Source organism: Nyctereutes procyonoides, unplaced genomic scaffold, assembly GCF_905146905.1.
Source record: "Nyctereutes procyonoides isolate TBG_1078 unplaced genomic scaffold, NYPRO_anot_genome, whole genome shotgun sequence".
Lineage (NCBI taxonomy): Eukaryota > Metazoa > Chordata > Mammalia > Carnivora > Canidae > Nyctereutes > Nyctereutes procyonoides.
This window is the reverse complement of record NW_026575020.1, coordinates 15243705-15268138: the sequence shown is the minus strand read 5'-3', so window position 1 is coordinate 15268138 and position 24434 is coordinate 15243705. Positions and strand designations below refer to the sequence as shown.

Genomic DNA, 24434 nt, shown 5'->3' with positions numbered 1-24434 from the left:
CAAAAGGAATACAGGCTTGCTGACACCTTCTTTTTAGCCCTATGAAACTGATTTCAGACTCCAGAAATGTAAGATAATAAGTCTGTATTCTTTTAAGCTGCTAAATCTGTGGTAATTCTTTACAGCAATACAAATCATAATTTGAATTTCCTTAAAAAAAGAACTTGTATGCTTATTAGCAGCATTGTTTATAACACTAAAAATACAGTAATAACTAAAACTCCTAAAAAGTTTAAGATTATACACAACCATTAAAAACTATCATAGAAAAATTATATGGAGCACAAGAGGATACAGTAGGCTCTTTAAACAGGTAACCATATAATTTTGAAATTTTTTATGTATTTTATTTTCTATGTTTTTTTTATTTTTTAAAAGATTTTATTTATTCATGAGAGACAGAGAGAGAAGCAGAGACATGGGCAGAGGGAGAAGCAGGCTCCATGCAGGGAGCCCGACGTGGGACTTGATCCCAGGTCTCCAGGATCACACCCTGGGCTGAAGGTGGGGCTAAACCGCTGAGCCACCGGGGCTGCCCTGCTGTTATTTTAAATTTCCATATTTCTACAAACTAAATTCTTTCCAAAATTCATGTTGAAGCCCTAAACTCCAGTGTGTTTATATGTGGAGATAAAGTTTTTGGAGGGTAAATAATGCTAAATGAGGTAATAAAGGTGAAGTCCTAATCTGATAGGACTGGTGGCTTTGTAAAATGAAGAAAGATCTCTTCATGCATGTTCAAGGAAGGGCCTTGTGAGCACTCAGTTAAGTAGGTAGCTGTCTACAAATTTCACCAGAACTACACCATGCAGGCACACTGATCTCTGACTTCTAGCCTCTAATACTGTGAGAAAATTCTGTTAAGTTTATGGTATTTTGTTATTCCAGGCCAAGCAGATGAAGATTTAAGTGTATATTATAACTAGGAAAATAATTATCTTTTTAGCAATAGCAACAATTTTGAAAGGCTATTTTACATAAAGTTTATCTAAAGAGTTGCAAACAAAAAGAAATACACTTGGGACGTCTCGGAGGCTCAGCAGTTGAGCATCTTCCTTCAGCTCGGCATGATCCTGGAGTCCTGGGATTGAGTCCCACATCAGGCTCCCTGCATGGAGCCTGCCTCTAAAAATCTTAAAAAAAAAAAAAAGAAAAAAAAAAAAAAGAAATACTCTTAGCTTTATCTATATTCCAGGTCCTATAGTTTTTTTTTTTTTTAAGATTTTATTTATTTATTCATAGGCACAGAGAGAGAGGGGCAGAGACACAGACAGAGGGAGAAGCAGGCTCCATGCAGGGAGCCCGACATGGGACTTGATCCCAGGTCTCCAGGATCACACCCTGGGCTGAAGGCAGATAGATGCTCAACCACTAAGCCACCCAGGTGTTTGTAAAGATTTTATTTATTTGAGATAGAGTAAGAGAGAGCAAGCATGAGCTTGGTGGTGGTGGGGGGAGGGTGTACCAGAGGGAGAACCAGACTCCCTGCTGAGCAGAGAACCGGATGCAGGGCTCCATCCCAGGATCCCGGGATCATAACCTAAGCCAAAGGTAAATGCTTAACTGACCTGACTGAGCCACCCAGGTGCCCAAGAATAATTGTATTTTTAAAATTTCATAAATTTAGTGTTCCATCTGGGACAGGAAATAACCAATTGTCACTAATATCTGGAGAATATGGTTGTCACAGTATATAACATTCAATTATTTAAATACTGGAAACCAAAGTAAATTTTGTGAATGAATTGAGAAGTACTAAGAAGAATCAGGTGCCAAAACATTTTTAGATGATTTTAAAAGCACTCAAGAATTCAAAATTTTAATTTATTCAAACAGTGTTAAGATTATTCAAAAGAAAATGTCAATACATCTAGAATTCTAGAATGGATCACACCATGTTTCAAAAATGTTGAAATAAATGTCAGTTTATCAACTTGACTATTCTGGAAGATGAATGTTCTAGAAAATTTCCAGATAGGGTAACAGTTCCAAAGTCCTTCCTTTAAAGTAACATAAAAATTAAACAAATAACTTAGATTTTTAGGGCAGCCCTGATGGCGCAGCGGTTTAGCACCGCCTGCAGCCTGGGGTGTGATCCTGGAGACCTGGGATCGAGTCCCACATCGGGCTTCCTGCATGGAGCCTGCTTCTTCCTCTGCCTGTGTCTCTGCCTCTCTCTCTCTGAATAAATAAATAAATCTTTAAAAAAAATAATAACTTAGATTTTTAGACTGGAGTCACTAAAATCAGATTGGTCGGGCAGCCTCGGTGGCTCAGCGGTATAGCGTTGCCTTCAGCCCAGGCAATACAGCAATACAATACCCGGGCAATACCCGGGATCGGGTCCCTGCATCAGACTCCCTGCATGGAGCCTGCTTCTCCCTCTGCCTCTGCCTCTGTCTCTCATGAGTAAATAAATAAAATCTTTAAAAAAATCAGATTGGGGGGATCCCTGGGTGGCGCAGCGGTTTGGCGCCTGCCTTTGGCCCAGGGAGCGATCCTGGAGACCCGGGATCGAGTCCCACGTCGGGCTCCCGGTGCATGGAGCCCGCTTCTCCCTCTGCCTGTGTCTCTGCCTCTCTCTCTCTCACTGTGTGCCTATCATAAAAAAAAAAAAAAAAAAAAAAAAAAAAAAAATCAGATTGGTCATCTAAAATTTGTATCCTACCATTAAAAACGAATACAATATGCTGACTCACATGCTGGCTTCTCTTTATAATAATAAAAACAAGCCTTTTTCTTTTTTTATAGTTTTATGGTTTTATTAACATAAATATGTGCACATAAGCCGTCTATTCATTTTCTTTGCTGTGCAGCCTGGCATTGGGATTGGTGACTGTGATAGCCAGCTGGTCTGCTCTTTCTACAGTGGCTGTGTGATTCTTGGAGATGTTGTGAGCAATCTCTGCACAGTAAGATATGTTGCACATCAGCAGCACTTCATTCCTTGACGTTTTGGACTAGGAACTTCCGGAATGCACTAGGCAGCATGTGTTCTATTCTTTTGCTGCTCCTGTAACCAATGCTGGGCATCAAGATCTGGCCCTTGAATCTTCTGTACACTCTACTGTCAACGCCTCTGGGTTTCTGCCAGTTGTGCTTAATTTTGATATATTGGCCTGACCAATGCTGGATGAACTTCTTGGTCCTCTTTTTAAGGGTCTTGGCCTTCACCAGAGGTCTGCAGGGAGCCATGATACGAAGGAAGAGACAGCTCAAAAACAGGGCATTTTTAAGAATTATCAAAACTGGGATCCCTGGGTGGCGCAGTGGTTTGGCACCTGCCTTTGGCCCAGAGCACGATCCTGGAGACCTGGGATCAAATCCCACGTCGGACTCCCGGTCCATGGAGCCTGCTTCTCCCTCTGCCTGTGTCTCTGCCTCTCTCTCTCTGTGTGACTGTCATAAAAAAAAATAAAAAAAAAAATCAAAACTGGGCAGCCCTGGTGGCACAGAGGTTTAGCGCCACCTGTAGCCCAGGGCGTGCCTGGAGACCTGGGATCGAGTCCCACGTCAGGCTCCCTGCATGGAGGCTGCTTCTCCCTCTGCCTGTGTCTCTGCCTCTTTCTCTCTCTCTATCTCTCATGAATAAATAAATAAAATCTTTAAAAAAAAAAAAAAAGAATTATCAAAACTATATTTAAGGAGGAGAACACATCAGGAATGTGAAAATAAATTTTTCTTTTTAGGATTTTCTATGTAATTAACATAGAAAAGAGGAAAAAACAGTCCTAATGATAAGTTCAGATTGGTGACATGAGATCAGCTTTCCACATTTGCAAAAACACAATACCTGTATCATCTCTGCTGACTGCTACTAAAATGAAAACCAGGCAAAATATAATTGGAGAACTGCTTTAGAAAAATTTAGAAAATTATACTCATTGTTTTTCACACTCACTTCATATGCTCTTGATTCATATAAGCCATACTGTGTGTTTTTATTTCAAAGTAAAGAATCTACTACTTGTATATATTACATCTCACAGAATCAACACATATGTATACTTTAAGACTAGTCTTTGGATTCCTATTCTTCCTCTGATTCTCGCGACCGTTTCCGGGAATTCAATGAACCTTCTGTTTGCATAGAACATGCAGTAGCAACAACAGCATCTCTAAATCCTTGAGGCTGGAAGATAAAAAAAATATATAAGTATGATTTAAGAATATCTAAAATAACAATTGGAGGACACCTGGGGGGCTCACTAGTTGAGTGTCTGCCTTCAGCTCAGGGTATGATACTGGAGTCCTGGGATGGGGTCCTGCATCAGGCTCCTCATAGGGAGCCTGCTTCTCCCTCTGCCTATGTCTCTGGCTCTCTCTCTCTCTGTGTCTCTCATGAATAAATGAATAAAATCTTTAAAAATAAATAAATAACAATTGGTTTTCCAAATATTTTTAAGTAACTGATAAAAGAGCTACTTTATTCTTGAGACAGAAGTTATTAACTACTGTGAATGAACAGGTTAAACCTCAGAAATAGGTGTCCAAGCCAGCACTGTAATACTAGTGTATTTTATATCTAGAGTATCTTGTATCTGTATATTTATTTACTTATATATTTACTTACACATACACACAGAGAAATAACAGTGCATTATAAAAGTGTACTCTAAAAGAAAATAGTTTTTTTAAGATTTTATTTATTTGAGAGAGGGAGAACCTATGCATGCAATGCATGGGGGGAGGGGCAATGGCTGGAGAAGCAGGCTCTCCGCCTAGCAGGGATCTCCGGCCCAATGTGGGACTCGAACCCAGGATCATGACTTGAGCCGAACCAACTGAGCCATGCACATGCCCCAAAAATCTTGACAAACTTTATGGTGGCTCTACTGAAGATGTAAAAAGAAGTAACATGTACTAATTACTTAGGTGCTTTACAACTTTATTTTCACAATTAAATACTCTAAAGCATTCCCATTAGGATACTTTAAATGCACCTAAGCAGTACAAAGACTAAATTGATAATTCAGTTTGAGAATCTTTCTATTTCTGTTTTTGTCCTTAAAAAATAAGATGCCAAGACTATATATGACTCAACACTACTGATAAATATGCATTTTTCAGCCAAAAGAGTGTGTTCTATGAGTTTAAATTATAGGGAAATTAACATTTTATGGCAGGATATATTTGGTGGCTATGACAGATCTATAATATCTACAGACTAAAATTACTTAAGAGTAATGTTAGTATTTTTTTCTTGGAAAATCTTTAACAACGTTCACTTTAAAAATTTTTAATATCCTGACATTGCATATGGCATGGAACACGCTAGCCTACATACAAATAAGTATTTCCTCTGTTCTTAAGAATAAATTTCAGTCCAGTTGTGACTAGAATATTCTGTATATATACTATTTTGGGGATAATGTTCTAAGCATCAAAAGCTGTCCTCAAATATGCTTGCTGCCTACATAAGTTAACAGAAGCAATTTGTAAATGCTCTCTTCAGATAATTACTGCCCACCATCACCAAAATCCCACTCTAATCAAATAATACTGACTGTGATTTGAAACAGTACTGTAGATTCCTTCTGGCTTGGTGATTTGTACAATGTTGCCAACCTGCTTAGAGAAAAAAAATAAATATACACAAACACATGATCTTAATTAGTTCAGATGACTGATTTAATAATTTAAATTTATAGTTTTTTTCACTACAATTCTATTGTTTTGTTCCCGAAGGACACAGAAAGCAAAGAAATATCTAAAAGACTCCTTTGATCAATAGCTGTAATGTGTGTGTATAATTATTACATATAATAACAATAAAGTTGTTTACATAAGTGGAATTTTATTTTACTTTTTAAAAGATTTTATTTTTATTTTGAGAGAGAGAGCAAGCGCATACAGAGGAAAGGAAGAAGCAGACTCCCAGGTGAACAGAGAGCCTGATGCAGGGCTCAATCCTAGGACCTTGAGAAATTGAAAATGTGAGCCAAAGACAGTTTACTGACTGAGGTATCCAGGCACCCCTACATAAATGGAATTTTAAAGCAACCAAAAAAACAAACAAAAAATAAAAAATAAAGCAACCTAAATGTCCAATAACCAATTCAAATAAATTTCTATAAGTATATTTTATATTTATATATTAAGTATATATTAATATATTTTAAGTAAAAGTTACGCCGTATGAGCCCACATTTATGAGTAAACATGTATAGAAAAAATACTACAAGACTACAATCAAGGGATGCCTGGGTGGCTCAGTGGTTGAGCGTCTGCTTTTGGCTTAGGTCGTGATCCTGGAGTTCCGGGATTGAGTCCCACTTCAGGCTCCCAGTGGGAAGCCTGCCTCTCCCTGGGTGACGCAGCGGTTTGGCGCCTGCCTTTGGCCCAGGGCGCGATCCTGGAGACCCAGGATCGAATCCCACGTCGGGCTCCCGGTGCATGGAGCCTGCTTCTCCCTCTGCCTGTGTCTCTGCCTCTCTCTCTCTCTCTCTGTGACTATCATAAATAAATAAATAAATAAAAATTAAAAAAAATAAAAATAAAAAAATTTAAAAAATAGTTAAGTTGTTATTACAAGATAAAGGTTGCTTTTTTGTTTGTTTTTCCAACTTTCTGCAGTAACTGTGTACTTTTTGTGTGTTAGGATACAAGTATTAAGACAATTTCTTGGGATATAAATGAAGAACACATACTCATATCATACTAATACAAATAATCAAGAAGATATATTCTTAAAAATTATTATGTCCAAAAGAATCACTGTCAGATTCTGTCATGACAGAACAAAGTCTGTTTAGGTATATTCTTATTATATAGTCCACAAAGTAATATAAAACTGAAAGCTGAAAGTACTTAGATTTAAAATTCTAAGCTCTGGGATGCCTAGATGGCCCAGCAGTTGAGCATCTGCCTTTGGCTCAAGGTGTGCTCCTGGAGACCCGGGATCGAGTCCCACATCGGAGCCTCCTTCTCCCTCTGCCTGTATCTCTGTCTCTCTCTCTGTCTTTCATGAGTAAATAAATAAAATCTTTAAAAAAATAAAAATAAAATTCTGAGCTCTTATTTAACTTTGCTCAAATATTGTAATATTAATAAATATAAGTGGGACGCCTGGGTGGCTCAGTGATTGGGTGCCTGCCTTTGGCTCAGATCGTTATCCTGGGATCCAGGATTGAGTCCTGCATCGGGCTCCCTGCGAAGAGCCTGCTTCTCCCTCTGCCTAGGTCTCTGTTTCTCTATCTCAGTCTGTGTCTTTCATGAATAAATGAATGAATCTTTTAAAAATAAATAATAAAGCAAAAACTTTTATTAAATTATTAAAACAAATTTTTAATTGAGTAATCTCTATGCTCAACGTGGGGCTTGAACTTCTGACCCCAAGATCAAGAGGCACATACTCTACAGACTGAGCTAGCAAGGTGGCCTAAGCAAAAACTTTTTTTTAAAGATTTTATTTATTTATTTATTTGAGAAAGAAAGCAAGAAAGAGAGAGCAGGAGCAGAGTGATGGGCAGAGGGAGAGGCAGACTCCCCACTGAGCAGGGAGCCCAATGTGGGGCTTGATCCTGGGACTCCAGGATCATGACCTGAGCCAAAGGCAGATGTGACTGAGCCACCCAGATGTGACTGAGCCACCCCAAACTTTTTCTTTAATATTTTATTTATTAATATTATCTTATTATTAATATTATCTTATTTGAGAAAGCGGGGGAGGGTAGAAGGAGAAGGAGAGAATCTTAAGAAACTCCACACTAAGCACGGAGCCAGACATGGGGCTCAATCTCACAACCCTGAGATTAACCAAGAGTTGGATGCTTCGTCAATTAAGCCATTCAGGTGCCTCCTAAGCAAAAACTTTTAAAGTATCTTTCAAAATAACTTTAAAACTGGAATGCCTGAGTGGCTCAGTGGTTGAGCGTCTGCTTTTGGCTCAGGGTATGATCCCGGAGTCCCAGGATCAAGCCCCATATCAGGCTCCCTGCATGAAGCCTGCTTCTCCCTCTGCCTATGTCTCTGCCTCTCTCTCTCTCTCTCTCTCTTTATTAAAAGATTAATAAAATCTTTTTTAATAATGTAGTTTATACATATAATGGCATATTAATTAGTCTTGAAAAGGAAAGAAATTCTTGTCACATGTAACAATGAATATTGAAAACTATGCTAAGTGAAAAAAAGGCCAGACACAATAGGACAAATATTGTATCATTCCACTTACACGAGGTGCCCACAGTAGTGAAATTCATAGACAGAAGGTAGAATACTGTTGCTACAGGCTGGGGGAGGGGAGAATAGGCAGCTCATGTTAAATGGGAACAGTTTCAGTTGGGGAAGATGAAACGTTCTGGAGATGGATGGTGGTGATGACTGCACAATAATGTGAATGTACTTCATGCCACTAACTGTACACTTAAACGATTAAACTAATACATTTTATGATATGTACAATTTACCACAATTTAATTAAAAAAATAAATTTTTAAGTGGCCCTATACCCAACATGGGGCTTGAACTCACAACCCCAAGATCAAGAGTTGCATAATCTACCAACTGCGCCAGCCAGGTGCCCCACAATTTACCAGTTTTAAAAAACTGATATAACTGCACAAAATGCAGATTCTACCTTAGAGAAAAATCATAAACTCTCAGAGTTAAAAGGGTCATTTATTTACATATAATATTGACTTCCTTTTTTACTGGCTGCTTGGTGTTTATTTTTTACTTGGTTCAAGGCACTTGGTTATAGGCTACCAAGAAGGCTTGAGTGTGGCTTGGATAGTAAACAATCGGTTTCTCTCATCTGTCTTGCTGTTTTGTTTTGTTTTTTAAACATTTTTTTTAAGATTTTATTTATTTATTCATGAGAGACAGAGACAGAGAGGGGGGTGGTGGCAGAGAGAGAAGCAGGCTCCATGCAGGGAGCCTGACATGGGACTCGATCCTGGGCCTCCAGGATCAGGCCCTGGGCCGAACGCAGTGCTAAACCACTGAGCCACCCGGGCTGCCCCAGTTTTGGGTTTTTTAAAGATTTTATTTATTTATTTATTTACGAGAGACACAGAGAGAGAGAGGCAGAGACAGGCTCCTTGTGAGGAGCCTGCTACAGGACTCAATCCCAGGACCCCAGGATCATGACCTGAGCCAAGGGCAGATGCTCAACTGCTGACCCACCCAGGTGCCCCTGGGTTGATAATTCTAACTTTAATACAAAATATAACAGAAAAATTAGGGTGCCTGGCTGGCTTAGTTGGTAGAGCATGTGACTCTTGACCTCCAAGTTGTAAGCTGCAACCCCAGTTTGGGCACAGAGATGACTTTAAAAAATTAAAAATAAATAAATAAAAGTTATATATATATATATATATATGCATATATATATATATATAAGAAAAACAGAGACATGGTGTATTTTAATCTGCCTTATTTAAAAAATCTTTTTGATTGAATAAAACAAAAATTAGCTAAACTTATTCTGAAAAAATTAGTACCTAAATCACCTCATATTACCATATGTCCAAAAAAGATACATTTGAATTTTCTTTTTTCTTTTTCTTAAGATTTTTTTTATCTGACAGAGAGAGAGAAAAAGCAGGAGAAGCAGTAGGCAGAGGGAGAGGGATAAGTAGGCTTCTTGCTGAGCGGAAAGCCCAATGTGGGGCTCAATCCCAGGACTCTGATATCATGACCTGAGCCAAAGGCAGACGCTTAACCAACTGAGCCACCCGGTGTCTCACATCTGAATTTTCTGAGAAAATTATTTAAAAAGTAAATAAGCTTTTAAGAAGCTTTTACATATTTATTAAAAATCCTAAAGTCAAGTGGGCACTAAATATTCAGGGTGAAAAACTTCCTCAAATTCCTAGGTAAAAATAAGATTTTATATTTCATATCTGCATTTCAAGAGATCTTTTTAAACAAATTGAACCAAAGAATCACTTGGCTCATGGCCTCAGCTGAGATGAAGCTTATTAACATATGGCTGAACTACAGTTTGGGTCAGGAAGAAATAAGACAGAAGCACAATTTGTGCTCTAAAGCTGAGCACACATATGAAACACTGTGTGGGGGTGTTGATATATTACTCCATTCTACCACCAGATCTTCTTGGCAAAAAGTGATATAATTTTGAACAATCTCAGTCTCATGTTATCATGAATATGCAAATGGAGGAAAACCCCACACAATATACAGGACAGAGACAAAAGTACTTATTTGAATAACTGTTGGAGTGTCATTTCATTGTTAATCAAAAGGTAAAACTCAGGTGTTTCCGGTGAAAGAGGGAGACTGGAACATAAGATGGGACACTAAGGTTCAACTCTCAATATAAATTTGGCTACTTAAGGTTTTTAGTTTTCTGCTTAAACTGGAAGTGTTCATTTTTATAACTATTTTCCCAGTGTGAATTTCTATTTTTGTCCTTTCAAGATAAACTAAATTTTAAAACACATACAAGATTTCATACAACTTTAATGACTTAATAATAACTGGTCTGTCTCTTTTTTTTTTAAGATGACTGGTTTCAAACAATGAAGAACAAAACTATTTTAATTCTAATAAATGAGGTCAACTTATTTTAATTATAATAAAGTATGCACAATACTTATCATATATCCCCAGCCGGGGGGGGGGGGGGGCGGGAAACAGTTTGGAGAAAAGGGATTTTATCTAAAAATGAGAATAAGAGCTATACTTTCAGATTTGCTGGCAATCAACACAATACTTTAATTCCATTGTAGAAACAGCAGTTTTAGGAAAAGAAACAGACTCTATTATATAGTCAGCTATAAAATGTGGATACTACTACTAATTTCATAGTTATTTGGAAAATAAAAATATATACTATAAAAAATATATACTATATATATATGCACACACATATATAATGCTTTTTAGCACAATAAAGGACAGTTAATAAATATTCAAAAGAATGGTGGTTATTAATTACTCTTAGTTAATCTGTCTGGGCAGCCTTGGTCTTCTCACCTCTATGTACATATAGATCCTTCAGAGTTATTGAAGGGAATTTATGAAATGTATATTAACTGCCCAGTTAAGTACCTAGCATAAGCAAGCAGTCACTAAAATCATAGTCTGGGATATAGAAAAAACTTATGGAACAGATTTCCCCTACATCTATCTAATTCAATGTCAGTCTTCAACACCATTCTCCAATTTCTTGGAAAGGATGAGTGAGAAGCTGAAAGTCACAAGATGGCTAACTCTTAAAGAGTAAGCATGATTTTCTGATCTCATGGATACCCAACCAATGCTAACTTCTAGAATTTGACAAAGAAGGCAAACATCTTCTGATGAGTGCATTAAAAGATGAAACAATCTTGCTTTGCTTATATTATTTTTATTTTTTAGATATACTCTATTAGTGAATATTTAATAGTAGAATAAGAGTGGGATGACCACCACTATATACTAGTTCAAGGAGAATTCCTAAAAACATTTGAACAGTGGGATGCACTTTACAGAAAACCTCAATCTGGGGGGCCTGGTTGCTCAGTTAAACATCTGCCTTCAGCTCAGGTCATGATCCCAGGGCCTGGAATACAGTCCTGCACTGGACTCCCTGCTCAGTGGAGAATCTGCTTTTCCCTCTGTCCCTCCCCGTGCTCATGAGCATATGTACACACACTCTTTTTTGCTCACGCACTCACTCTCTCTCTCAAAAATAAATAAAAAATATTAAAAAAAGAAAGAGGGGAACCCTGGGTGGCTCAGTGGTTGGGCGCCTGCCTTCGGCCCAGGGTCTGATCCTGGAGTCCCGAGATCGAGTCCCACATCGGGCTCCGTGCATGGAGCGAGCTCCTCCCTCTGCCTGTGTTTCTGCCTGTCTCTCATGAATAAACAAACAAACAAACAAACAAATAAATGATTAAAAAAAAAAAAAAGAAAAGAAAGAAAACCTGAATCTGGGAAAGTATAAGCAGTATGTTCAATATGTTCTGGAGAACTGTTGCCAAATATTTACAATAGGGTTTGTTGTTGAGGAAAGAATTCCTTTTGTGATCCAGAATACAATGACTTATTTACAGAACTGGGGGATAGAAGTCAATTGTAAAGCAATAAGTTTTATTGGGGGGGGTGGCGGAAAAGAGGTACCTGAGCTCTTTGGAAATGACATTTTTATTTTTTATTTTATTTATTTATTCATGAGAGACACAGAAAGAGAGAGGCAGACTCCATGTAGGAAGAAGCCCAATGTGGAACTTGATCCTGGGTCTCCAAGATCACGCCCTGGGTGTGAAGGCAGGCAGTAAACCACTGAACCACCCAGGGAACCCCCAGGAAATGACATTTTTATTTTTATTTTTTTGGAAATGACATTTTTAAAAGAGACACAAACCACATGCATTAGTTTCAAAACATGTACATAAGTGTAATATATTCTGCTATGAACTCAGAGTAAGTAAGACCTAATTTGGTCAGGCATGATTTTTTTTAGTTAGGAAAAGAACAAAGAAATATTGGTAAAGAACTAAGACAGTGGGATCCCTGGGTGGCGCAGCGGTTTGGCGCCTGCCTTTGGCCCAGGGCGCGATCCTGAGACCCGGGATCGAATCCCACGTCAGGCTCCCGGTGCATGGAGCCTGCTTCTCCCTCTGCCTGTGTCTCTGCCTCTCTCTCTCTCTCTCTCTCTCTCTCTCTCTGTGACTATCATAAATAAATTTAAAAAAAAAATTAAAAAAAAAAGAAAAAAAAGAACTAAGACAGTATCACTGACCAGACCTGATATATATTTAAGCAACCCTTTTTTTCCATCTTTGTCCACATGCTTTCTCAATTTCTTCCTTTCATCACAGTATTTCCAAACCAAGTTCTTTCAATTATACAAATTAACCTCAAAGCACAGGGGGTGGCATAAATCTGACATTTCTAGAAGTGTAGAATAAAAAAACTCCAAAGCTTTCATTTGCCTATTTTAAAGAAAATGAAAGCTGGTTTGTTCACTTGCTCAGCAGCTTTAAAAACAAATACAAAGGTTTCATGCTGTCATAGTTTTATTTTAAAGAACAATACTTGTGAAAGGCAGGTAAGTAACTGGGTAACAGAAGTAGGATAACAAAATACAAAAGAAAACAAAAATAGACACAATTTCATACAAGAAATATATTAAGCAACTAGGAAAAACCATCCTATTTTCCACATAAATTAGTCCAAAAGCTAACCTCAGAAGTTTTCCTTTTGTCCTGATTTTATTCTTTTTTCAATCCTTTCTAGGAACATAGAGTACCTACCTCCTTTTGCAAGGCTAATAAATGGTACTTGATTTCAAAGAGCTATAGAAGGTAGCATTCTTTGGCCACCTACTCATTTCAGGTGCACCCCATCATTTAAATATTCCAAAGAACTTCCTATGTTAGCTCAATGTGCAGTTTAACAACATGTTTCTATATTTTCTCTAGGTTATGAAGGACAAGGCAACAAAAACTCTCATTCATGAGGCACTATAGATGTCATCCACTGTTGTAGATATAAGAAAATATAACTGTTCAGTGTAATTAACCCAATATTTAGAATTATTAACCTGTTTCTATACTGACCTTTGCTTTTGGTCCCAGTGAAAAATTAGCCGTATTGTAGCAGCATGTCCCCAACTTTCCCCTAGTGGGAACAAGAACAAAACAACTGTAAACTGCCTTAGTGACAAGGCTATTAAGTCTCTCTCAGAATGCCTCTGACCAAAACAGTTTTACTTTACCTAATTTAACACAAGAATATACTTATACTTTTAAAACCCCTGTACACATGGGTAACATCCTGAGATTAATAAATTTTTACCTATCTTTAGAAATAGATCATTATCCTTTGTTTTTGCTTTCAGAAAACTTTATAGTTTGAGTCAACATTTTGTCAATCTTCCATTATCAGAACTACTAACAACATATTTCTGGCTACTGGAAGGAAAGCAAAACTCTGACAAAATGTTGTTAAAGAATTTAGCAAAAGAAAAATCTCGAAGGACTGTATCCTAACAAAACCATGACTGGGGGATCCCTGGGTGGCGCAGCGGTTTAGCGCCTGCCTTTGGCCCAGGGCGTGATCCTGGAGACCCGGGATCGAATCCCACGTCGGGCTCCCGGTGCATGGAGCCTGCTTCTCCCTCTGCCTGTGTCTCTGCCTCTCTCTCTCTCATTCTATGTGACTATCATAAATAAATAAAAATTAAAAAAAAAATTTAAAAAAAAAAAAAAAAACCATGACTGAGGTTAGGAAGAGCCATAAGTCTATTCACTGTATGTGAATTTTAATGAATTCACCATTCCTCCTGCCTAAGACTTTCTAAAGGCAAGAGTCATCTTATGAAGATTTATATGCTCGGTACCTGACACAATAGTTGCCAAACAGTAAATGCTCAATAAATGTTTATTAAATAACTAAAACAATGAGTCAATATCTAAAGGTATTGTGCTCCACACTAAGACTTACTTTTTATTTTTTAGAAAGCATTTCCTTTTCTTTTAAGATTTTATTTATTCATGAGAGACATAAGCGGAGGGAGAAGCAGGCGCCATGCAGGGAACCTGATGTGGGACTTGATCCCAGGTCTCCAGGATCAAACGCTGGGCTGCAGGCGGCACTAAACCGCTGAGCCACCCGGGCTTCCCCACACTGAAACTTATTAGTGAATAAGACTAATACACTCTCTGCTTTTGTGGAGCTGATAGTAGTCAATAAGCATCACGTGAAAGAGGGAGAAAAAAAATGTGCTAAATTTAAAATGCTTATCTGGGGGCACCTGGTTGGCTCTCAGAAGAACATGTGACCCTTAACCTTGAGGTTGTGAGTTCAAGCCCTATGATGGTTATAGAGATTACTTAAATAAATACAAAACTTTAAAAAAAAGCTTATATGATTAAATACCCACCCAATGGGGGAATCCCTGGGTGGCGCAGCGGTTTGGCGCCTGCCTTTGGCCCAGGGCGTGATCCTGGAGACCTGGGATCGAATCCCACATTGGGCTCCCAGTGCATGGAGCCTGCTTCTCCCTCTGCCTGTGTCTCTGCCTCTCTCTCTCTCTCTCTGTGACTATCATAAATAAAAAAAAAAAAAAGAAAAGAAAAAATACCCACCCAATGCAGGAACCAGCAAGGCCTGATTTCTATCAATCTTTGTTGTCATCTGATTTGTTAAAAGTACCTAAAAAAAAGTGAGAAAATTAGGTGAATATCTCCTCAAAATTATCAAGGAAGTAGTTCTGAATTAGTATTCAGTTTTAGCATTCTGAATACAATTTGAAGAAAAATATATTTAGGTAATGAGAACTTTTCTGATAAATTTTTTAAATTTGCCCATAAAAATTATCTGAAAACATGATTCTATTGAACATAAACATTTTAATAGATAAGAACAATTGTGAAAATGGAAGAATAAAAATATAACAGATAATACATAAAAGTGTAAAGAGACTACATATAAGAAGTTCATAACTGGGACACCTGGGTGGTTCAGAGGTTGAGCATCTGCCTTCGGCTTGGAGTGTGATCCCAGAGGCCTGGGAACGAGTCACACGTCAGGCTCCCTGCAGGAAGCCTGCTTCTCCCTCTGCCTGTGCCTCTGCCTCTCTGTGTCTCTCATGAATAAATAAATAAAATCTTAAAAAAAAAAGTTCATAACTGGGAGTTATCGGAAAAACCTCACTTTTAAAATTTAAGTTTTGGATAAGCCAAGAGAAACCACCAGACCAATAGCAGCAATCTCAGTAGTGATAATAAACATTTACTGAGTACTTAAAACATGCCAGAAACTATGCTAAGTGCTTTACCTTCATTACCGTATCTAGCCTTCACAACTACTCCATGAATGAGGTATTATTAGTTTTTGATATTATTTCAGTTTAACACACGAGAAATCAGAAGCTTAGAAAGATTGAGTCTGGCTTTTTTTTATTTTTTGTTACCACTGTTGCCTTTCCAGAATATATTTAATTAAAAGAGTGTGAGATACTTAATAAATAATTCACTGTTTGCATCTTTACAAAAGAGACAAATACACTACTACCATTTCTGGTTTTACAGGGGGAAAAAAAAGAAATTGAGGCAAAAATTATGAGAAAAGACTTAAAATCATAAAGAAAATATAGAAGAAGTGGCAAAAAATAAAACCCAGTGTTCAGGTCAATTGACTCCAAATTATAACTATACTAGTCTGCTAATAATAGATATAGCTGTTGCTTTACTCATAAACGGCCCTCACAGCTAAAAATAATAATTCTTTTGGGTTAAATAATGACCTATAGAAAAGAGTCCATGTTTTAAAAACAGTATTTTTTTTATTTTTAAATTTTAATTCCAGTTCAGTTAACAAAGTATTATATTAGTTTCAGGTATAACAATATAGTGACTCAAGATCTCTGTAAGCATTAACTGTACTCTTTAAAGATTTATTTTAGAGAAAGAGTGAACAAGGGCGGGGGGAGTGCAGAAAGTGAGGAGAGAGAATCCTTGAGCAGACTCCCCACTGAGCTCAGAACCTGATGTGCAGCTTCACCCGAAGACCCTGAGACCTGAGCTGAAACCAAGAGTTGGACACAGAACCTACTGAGCCACCCAGGTGCCCCAAGATAAGTGTACTCTTAATCCTTTTGCTTATTTCGCCCATTTCCCCACCCACCTCCTCTCTGGCAACCATCTGTTTGTTTTCTATAGCTAAGAATCTGGGGGTGCCTAGTGGCTTAGTTGGTTAATTGAAAAGCTCTTGTCTCAGATTAGGTTTTTTTTTTTTTTAAGATTTATTTATTTATTTATCATAGACAGAGAGAGAGAGAGAGAGAGGCAGAGACACAGGCAGAGGGAGAAGCAGGCTCCATGCCGGGAGCCCGACACGGGAATTCGATCCCGGGACTCCAGGATCGCGCCCTGAGCCAAAGGCAGGCACCAAACCGCTGAGCCACCCAGGGATCCCCTCAGATTAGGTCTTGATATCAGGGTCATGAATTCAAGCCCGTGTTGGGCTCCATGCCCAGCAGTCTGATTTTTGGTTTGTCTCTGTTTTTTTTTTTAAAGATTTATTTATTTGAGGGGGAGAGAGAATGCACAAGTGTGGGGTGAGGGGCAGAGGCAAAGTGAAAGAGAGAATCTCAAGCAGACTCCCCATTGAAGGTGGAAGCTGATATGGGACTCAATTCCAAGACCCTAAGATCATGACCCAAGCCAAAACCAAGAGTTGGCTGCTCAACCTCCTGAACCAACCAGGAGGCCCTGGTTTGTCTCTTTATTCTTCCTTTATTCATTTTTTGTGAATTCCACATATGAACGAATCATATGGTATTTGTCTTTTTCTGACTGGCTTATTTTGCTTAGCATTGTACTCTCTAGATTCATCCATGTTGTTGCAGATGGCAAGATTTCATTTGTTATGTCTCAATAATATTCCATTGTGCATGTGTGTATATCACATCTTCTCCATCCATTCATCTGTCAATGGACACTTGGGCTGCTTCCATATCTTAGCTATTATAATCTCCCATAAACATGGGGGCACATATATTCTTTTATTTATTTATTTATTTATTTATTTATTTATTTATTTATTTATATTTTTATTTATTTATATTTTTATTTATTTTTTAATTTTTTTCGTATATTCTTTTAAATTAGTGTTTTCTTATTCTTTGGGCAAACACCCAGTAGTGTGATTACTAGATCATATGCTATTTCTATTTTTAGTTTTCTTGAGGAACCTCTATACTGTTTGCATGCCACAACAGTTTGCATGCCCACCAACAGTGCATGAGGGTTCCTTTTTCTCCACATACTCACCACCACGTGTATTTCTTGTGTTTTATATTTTAGCCATTCTGACAGGTGTAAGGTGATATCTCACTGTGGTTTTGATTTGGTTTCCCTGATGATGAGTGATGCTGAGCATCTTTTCATGTGTCTGTTGGCCATATGCACATCTTCTTTGGAGAAATGTGTGTTCATGTCTTCTGCCTATTTTTAGTTAGATTATTTGTTTTTTGGGTACTGAGCTGTATAAATTTGGGGGTTTTTTTTATACTGCTCTAAAGCCAAGACATTTATTCTGCCCTGTAAATACTGCATTGTATAAATTCCTTATACATTTTGGATACTAACCACTTATCGTATATCATCATTTGCAAGTATCTTTCCCCATTCAGTAGTTGTCTTTTAGTTTTGTTGACTGTTTCCTTTGTTATGCTGAAGCTTTTTATTTGGATGTAGTCCCAATAATTTATTTTTGCTTTTGTTTCTCTTGCCTCAAAATGAAGAACAGTAATTTTAAAGTAGAGAAAAAGGGTGTTTAAGACTGAATACGGGCAGACCCATGGCTCAGAGATTTAGTGCAGCCTTCAGCCCAGGGCATGATCCTGGAGACCCGGGATTGAGTCCCACGTCGGGTTCCCTGCATGGAGCCGGCTTCTCCCTTTGCCTGTGTCTCTGCCTCTCTCTGTGTGTCTCTCATGAATGAATAAATAAAATCTTAAAAAAAAAAAAAAAAAAGACTGAATACAGTAAAAGATTGGCATCTCCCAGCTCCAACTTCTCCAGAAAGAGTTAAATATTCTTCCAATACAGATTTTCCCTCTAGAAATATGACAGATACTACTGAAAGCTGACAGTGTTAAGAACTTCTATGAAAAGCAATGAGAAAAGATACCTACTTTGAAAAAGGCATCAGTTCCATAAGAAAACCAAGAAATAAAAGGCATTTGGCTATTCTCACTGTATTGGTTAACACCCTAAAATTTTTGTTTGTCTATAAGGGAGAAATCTGTGTTCCACTAGATTTCAATTATGCACCAACTGGATGACACGACTTCTAGTTTCTCGTTCCTTAAGTGTCACAGAAGCTTCCTCATGTATTACCTCATGTCTTAGAAAAAGCTAAGCAGCAATTTAAATTGGTGACTGACATCACCAACATGCAGAATAATTCCCTTTACAGACTACCAAGTGTTTAAGCTCTAGCAACTGGGATATTTATTTATACCAACACTTTTTGATTACAGGTGTACTATCCAATCCTGCAGCCATTAGGCACACATACAGCTCTTTAAAATTAAATTAAAATTAGACATTCAGTTAATCAGTAACGCTAAACATTTTCAAGTGTTCAATAGTCATGCAACTGCTGTATTAGACTAAGCATTTTCATCTTCCCCAAAAGTCCTCTCAGACAGCACTGGTTTATAGAGTACAGGTATCCCCTGCTTTTCAAAAGCTCCTGTTATGCCACTTCACTTTTATGAAAGACCTATATTAGTACCTGTTTTTGCTAACCAAAAGAATCCAAAGAGGATTTTCACTTTTACAAAAAATAAAAGAAAAAAAAGTGAAAAGCAAATATAGTATTCAGCATTTGAAAAAAAACTCTTATAAAAGCAGAGTGCACCCAGGCAGGGAAAGCACCATCACCAAGCTCCTTCCCCGAGTAATGACACTCAGCATCTTAGCATCAAGCTGCCATAGCTTTGAACTGTGTGGGTGAGCATCTGTGCTTTATCTTGATTTACTTTGTGCATTCATTAGCAACATCTGTCCTAAGGTATCAGAAAAATTATTTTTTGAGTCTGGGAACGCTAAAACAATTTTCCATAAAAATTACTGGTTAACTGCTTCTTTGCTTTATACCTTTTGGCTTACCAAAGGTTTTTGTTAGAATGCTCTACTTTTGGATAGTGAGGGAAACCTGGATTTAATTTACCCACTACATCTCTTGAGGAAAATGTAAATAGATGCACTGGCTTGCCAACTGTTAAACAACCCAAAATCAGAATTTGCACCTTTAGCAATTACTTATAAAAGAATTACATGACCTCTGAAAAAAATGTTGGGTTTACCATGATACTAAAGAATGAATCTTTAAAATAGCACAGTAGCAATCACTTTTGAATTATGAAGTTCGCTGCTTTAAAAATACTTGTTACCCAAATGTCCTTCAATTGATGAATAAACAAAATGTGATATACTAAGAAAATGCAAAGTTAATCGGTCATTAAAAGGATACTGATACATGCTACAACATGGATGAATCTTGCAAATATGCTAAGTGAAAGAAGCCAGAAATAAAAGTTCATATACTGAATGATTTTATTTATATAAAGTACCCAGAAAAGACAAGATACATACAAATAGAAAGCAGACTAATAGTTCTTAGGGACTGACAAGAGGGTGCAATGAGGAAAGATGACTAATGGGTACATGATTTTTTTTAAATATATTTATTTATTTATTTATTTATTTATTTATTTATTTATTTATTTATTTATTTTTTATGATAGTCACAGAGAGAGAGAGAGAGAGAGAGGCAGAGACACAGGCAGAGGGAGAAGCAGGCTCCATGCACTGGGAGCCCGATGTGGGACTCGATCCCGGGTCTCCAGGATCGCGCCCTGGGCCAAAGGCAGGCGCTAAACCGCTGCACCACCCAGGGATCCCTGGGTACATGATTTCTTTTTGGGGTGATGAATTACTGTCTAAATTAGACAGTAATGGTTGTACAACTCTGTAAATATACTACAAACCACTGAACTATACCTATTAAAACGGTGATTTTATGGTATGTTAATTATATCTCAATAAAGCTGTTAAAAAACATTTCTGCTAATAATCAAATTAATGCATCTTAAAAGGATTCTATTATAGTTTGGCAAAGATTTTTAAAAGGCTCACAGTTGGTAAAGATGTGGAAAAACAAGAATTCCCATTCATTGCTGTAGAGAATATACTTTAGAACAGCTTTGTGAGGGCAATTTGATAATATATAACAAAATGTTTATTTTTTTTAACAAAATGTTTAAAAACAGAGATATCCCCCCCAAAGAATAAAAATAAGAACAGAGATATCCCTTTGACTTGGTACTTTCAGAAATAACTGGACAGGAATTTTTTCTTTAAAAAAAAAAAGTAACTGGATAAATGGGCAAAAAAAGTATATACAGAGTTGACTGCAGGATTTTTTTTTTTTTAAAGATTTTATTTATTTGACACAGAGAGAAAACACAAGCAGAATGAGTGGCAAGCAGAGGAAGAAGCAGGCAGGGAGCCCAATTCGATGCAATGTGATATGATGTGATGCTGGACTCGATCCCAAGATCCTGAGGTCATGACCTAAGCCCAAGGCAGATGCTTAACTGACTGAGCCACCCAGGCCCCCCAGTGGCCCCAGGCCCCACCAGTTTTTAAAATGGTGAAAAACTGGGCAGCCCCAGTGGCTCAGAGGTTTAGTGCCGCCTTTGGCCCAGGGCGGGATCCTGGAGACCTGGGATCGAGTCCCATGTCGGGCTCCCTGCCCTACTTTTCCCTCTGCCAGTGTCTCTGCCTCTCTCTCTCTCTCTCTCTGTGTCTCTCATGAATAAATAAATAAAATCTTAAAAAAAATGCTATATTCATACAATAGAGCACTATATAAGCTTTAGTTAAGGTACACTCATAAAGTAGTGTATATGGAAAAATGTTGGCAATATATTAAGGGAAAAACAAACTGCTTTGTATAATAGCATGTATAATATCTCACTTAAAAAATATGTCTATGTCTATATAGGGGTGCCTGCCTGACTCCACAGAGCATGCAGCTCTTGATCTCAGGGTTGTGAAGTCAAGCCCCATATTGGGCGTAGAGATTACTTTAAAATAAAAATAAAAACTTAAAAAAACCTTTATAAGTTGGGAAAAATATGTACACCAAACTCAACAATAATCATCTCTGGGTAATAATTTACTTACTTCCTACATTTTTTTTATTGTTTAGAACTTCTTTTACAGAAAGTATATATAATTTATATATAACACAAATACATATATATATATACATGCATATAAATTTATATACAATTTAAAATTGTGAAGTGTATATATTGTCAAAGGTCTTATATACTTCTATACATGACAACTGGGAAATTAAAATCAAGCAGAGAAGAATTTATAAAGAAGGGAAAGTATGCCCTCAAACTCACAAAATCCTATTTCTAGAAGTAGTCATCATGAACATTTTGATCCTTTCTGATCTTTTTGTTCATATATATAAATATAAGTGCACATATATACTTTTTATTTTTCTCAAAAGTGAGATCACATAAAATATATTGTTTTTGGTGTTGTTGAGGTTTTTTTTAAAGATCTTATTTATTTATTCATGAGACACAGAGAGAGAGAGAAAGAGAGGCAGAGACACAAGCAGAGGGAGAAGCAGACTCCACGCAGGCAGAGGGAGAAGCAGACTCCATGCAGGGAGCGATGTGGGACTTGATCCCAGGACCCCGGGGTCATGTCCTGGGCTGAAGGCAGCGCTAAACCGCTGAGCCACCCAGGCTGCCATGTTGTTGAGTTTTTTAAAGATTTTATTTATTTATTTGACAGAGAGAGAGGGAGTGCACAGACAGGTGAAGCAGCAAGTAGAGGGAGAGAGAGAAGCAGGTTCCCTGCTGAGCAGAGAGCCTGAAGTGGGACTCAATTCCAAGACCTTGGATCATGACCTGAGCTGAAGGCAGATGCTTAACTGACTGAGCCACCCAAGTGCCCCATATAACACAAAGTCATGTGACTAATCTTTTCACTTAATTATATGTCTGGATACATCTTGTTGTATGTTAGTATGTATATATTTACATTACTCTTCTTAAACACTGCATAGTATTCCATGTTACTGTTTAGATTACTTTTTTAATTGGAAAAAATAAAGCTGTTTCTTTTTTTTTTTTTTAAGATTTTTATTTATACTTGAGAGACACACACACACACACAGAGAGAGAGAGAGAGAGAGGAGCAGAGACACAGGCAGAGGGAGAAGCAGGCTCCATGCAGGAAGCCTGATGTGGGACTCGATCCTGAGACTCCAGGATCATGCCCTGGGTCACCCAGGGATCCCCAATAAAGCTATTTCTGTTCAACAAACAAAACAAAACCTAAGGAACTATACAACCCATTAGTCTTGAGTGCCCCCTACTGGGGGATCTTCATTGATTAATAGAATGCTAAATTACAAATTAATACAAGAAATAATTCAAACACAGGATACCAGACTTTTCAGTATATGGCCAAAAAAAATCTAAAAACTCAAAAGAAAAGTGTGTTTTGAGGGTAGCCCATGTGGCTCAGTAGTTTGGCGCTGCCTTTAGCCCAGGGCATGGTCCTGGAGACCCGGGATCAAGTCCCAGGTCGGGCTTCCTGCGTGGAGCCTGCTTTTCCCTCTGCCTTTGTCTCTGCCTCTCTCTCTGTGTCTCTCATGAATAAATAAAATCTTAAAAAAAAAAAAAAAAGAAAAGAAAAGAAAGAGAGAAAAAAAGAAAGAAAAGTATGTTTTGAAATGATTTTATCAAGAAGTTCTTTACCTACTTATGCTATATTATAGATATGTGCTAAAAAATCTCCAATCAGGGTAAATACAAGAATATCAAGTTAAGTGACTTGACCTTTTCCCATCACCCTCCTGGTCAAGTGTGTGTATTGGTGTGACAGGTGGCAGAATGGAAATTGATGGCAATTAGTTAAAAAAAAAAAGTAGTTACCTCACTCCTTTCTGTCTTGTCACTTCCGATCTTTATATCTAACTTCACATTTCAAATCTAGAAGAGTTAGCTCTACCTCCAAACATCTAGGTTGTCCACACTAAGTAACTTTCCTATCTGAATCTGTAATTATACAACATGTAATAATAAAAGACTCAGAGTAAAAGAAAAATGGGGATGTTAGAAGAGTTTACCTGAAAAACATCAAGTATATTTAGACAAAAAAAAAACCCAAGATTGCAATTACCAAAGGCAGCATTTCTTTATCAAACAAGTCCATTTTAAAATATAGCATCTTGATTATGCTTATTTTCTAGGAAAACTGATATACAACGCAAGACTAGAATTAATTTTTTCTAAAAATTAAACAAAAACTACATTTAAAACTGTCTCTATTATGTGTTTGAGTCAAATTCTATTTAGCTATTTCTAGACATTAATATTTTATACAAGCTTGACTTTATGATAAAATTCTCTTGGCTAATAATACTTACAGCTAATCTGTGGTTATTTGCAAGGCTGATCATTTGCTGGGCTAGGCCATTTAGTAATCGAGTCCGAAGGGATAGATCATCTAGGTCATGACGAAAAGGAAAAGCAATACCATCCACTATCACTAATCGAACCTAAATACAGAAGAGATCATGATATTAGGTTTGGTATTAAAAATAAAATTTTAGGGATCCCTGGGCGGTGCAGCAGTTTAGCGCCTGCCTTTGGCCCAGGACACGATCCTGGAGACCCGGGATCGAATCCCACGTCGGGCTCCCGGTGCATGGAGCCTGCTTCTCCCTCTGCCTATGTCTCTGCCTCTCTCTCTCTCTCTCTCTCTCTCTCTCTGTGTGTGTGTGTGTGTGACTATCATAAATAAATAAACATTTAAAAAATAAAATAAAATAAAATTAAATTTTAAAAATGGCATCCCAAAAGCATGTTCACTGCAGGTAAAAAAAAATCCTTAAAATTCAGAATTCTATTTCTAACTCTCCAAGAT

The 24434-nt window shown here is 37.5% G+C and overlaps 1 protein-coding gene and 1 pseudogene across 6 annotated transcripts in view; both read right to left on the bottom strand.

Moving 5' to 3' along the window:
- Positions 1-2631: 2631 nt before the first annotated feature.
- LOC129504635 (60S ribosomal protein L32-like) lies at positions 2632-3348 on the bottom strand (annotated as a pseudogene).
- Positions 3032-24434, bottom strand: part of RAD51C (RAD51 paralog C) — a 38792-nt gene continuing 17389 nt past the window's right edge. The window contains exons 5-10 of one of the 6 annotated variants that reach the window (XM_055317408.1): positions 23935-24066; positions 15042-15108; positions 13512-13572; positions 5508-5568; positions 4009-4132; positions 3032-3399 (exon numbers count right to left, since the gene is read on the bottom strand). In XM_055317408.1, coding sequence (XP_055173383.1) covers positions 4031-4132; positions 5508-5568; positions 13512-13572; positions 15042-15108; positions 23935-24066 — 423 coding nt within the window. In that variant the 3' untranslated portion in view covers positions 3032-3399; positions 4009-4030. Of the gene's footprint in view, positions 3400-3916; positions 4133-5507; positions 5569-13511; positions 13573-15041; positions 15109-23934; positions 24067-24434 lie in introns of those variants that run through there. The other 5 variants (XR_008663390.1, XM_055317399.1, XM_055317424.1 and 2 more) reach the window with 5 other exon arrangements.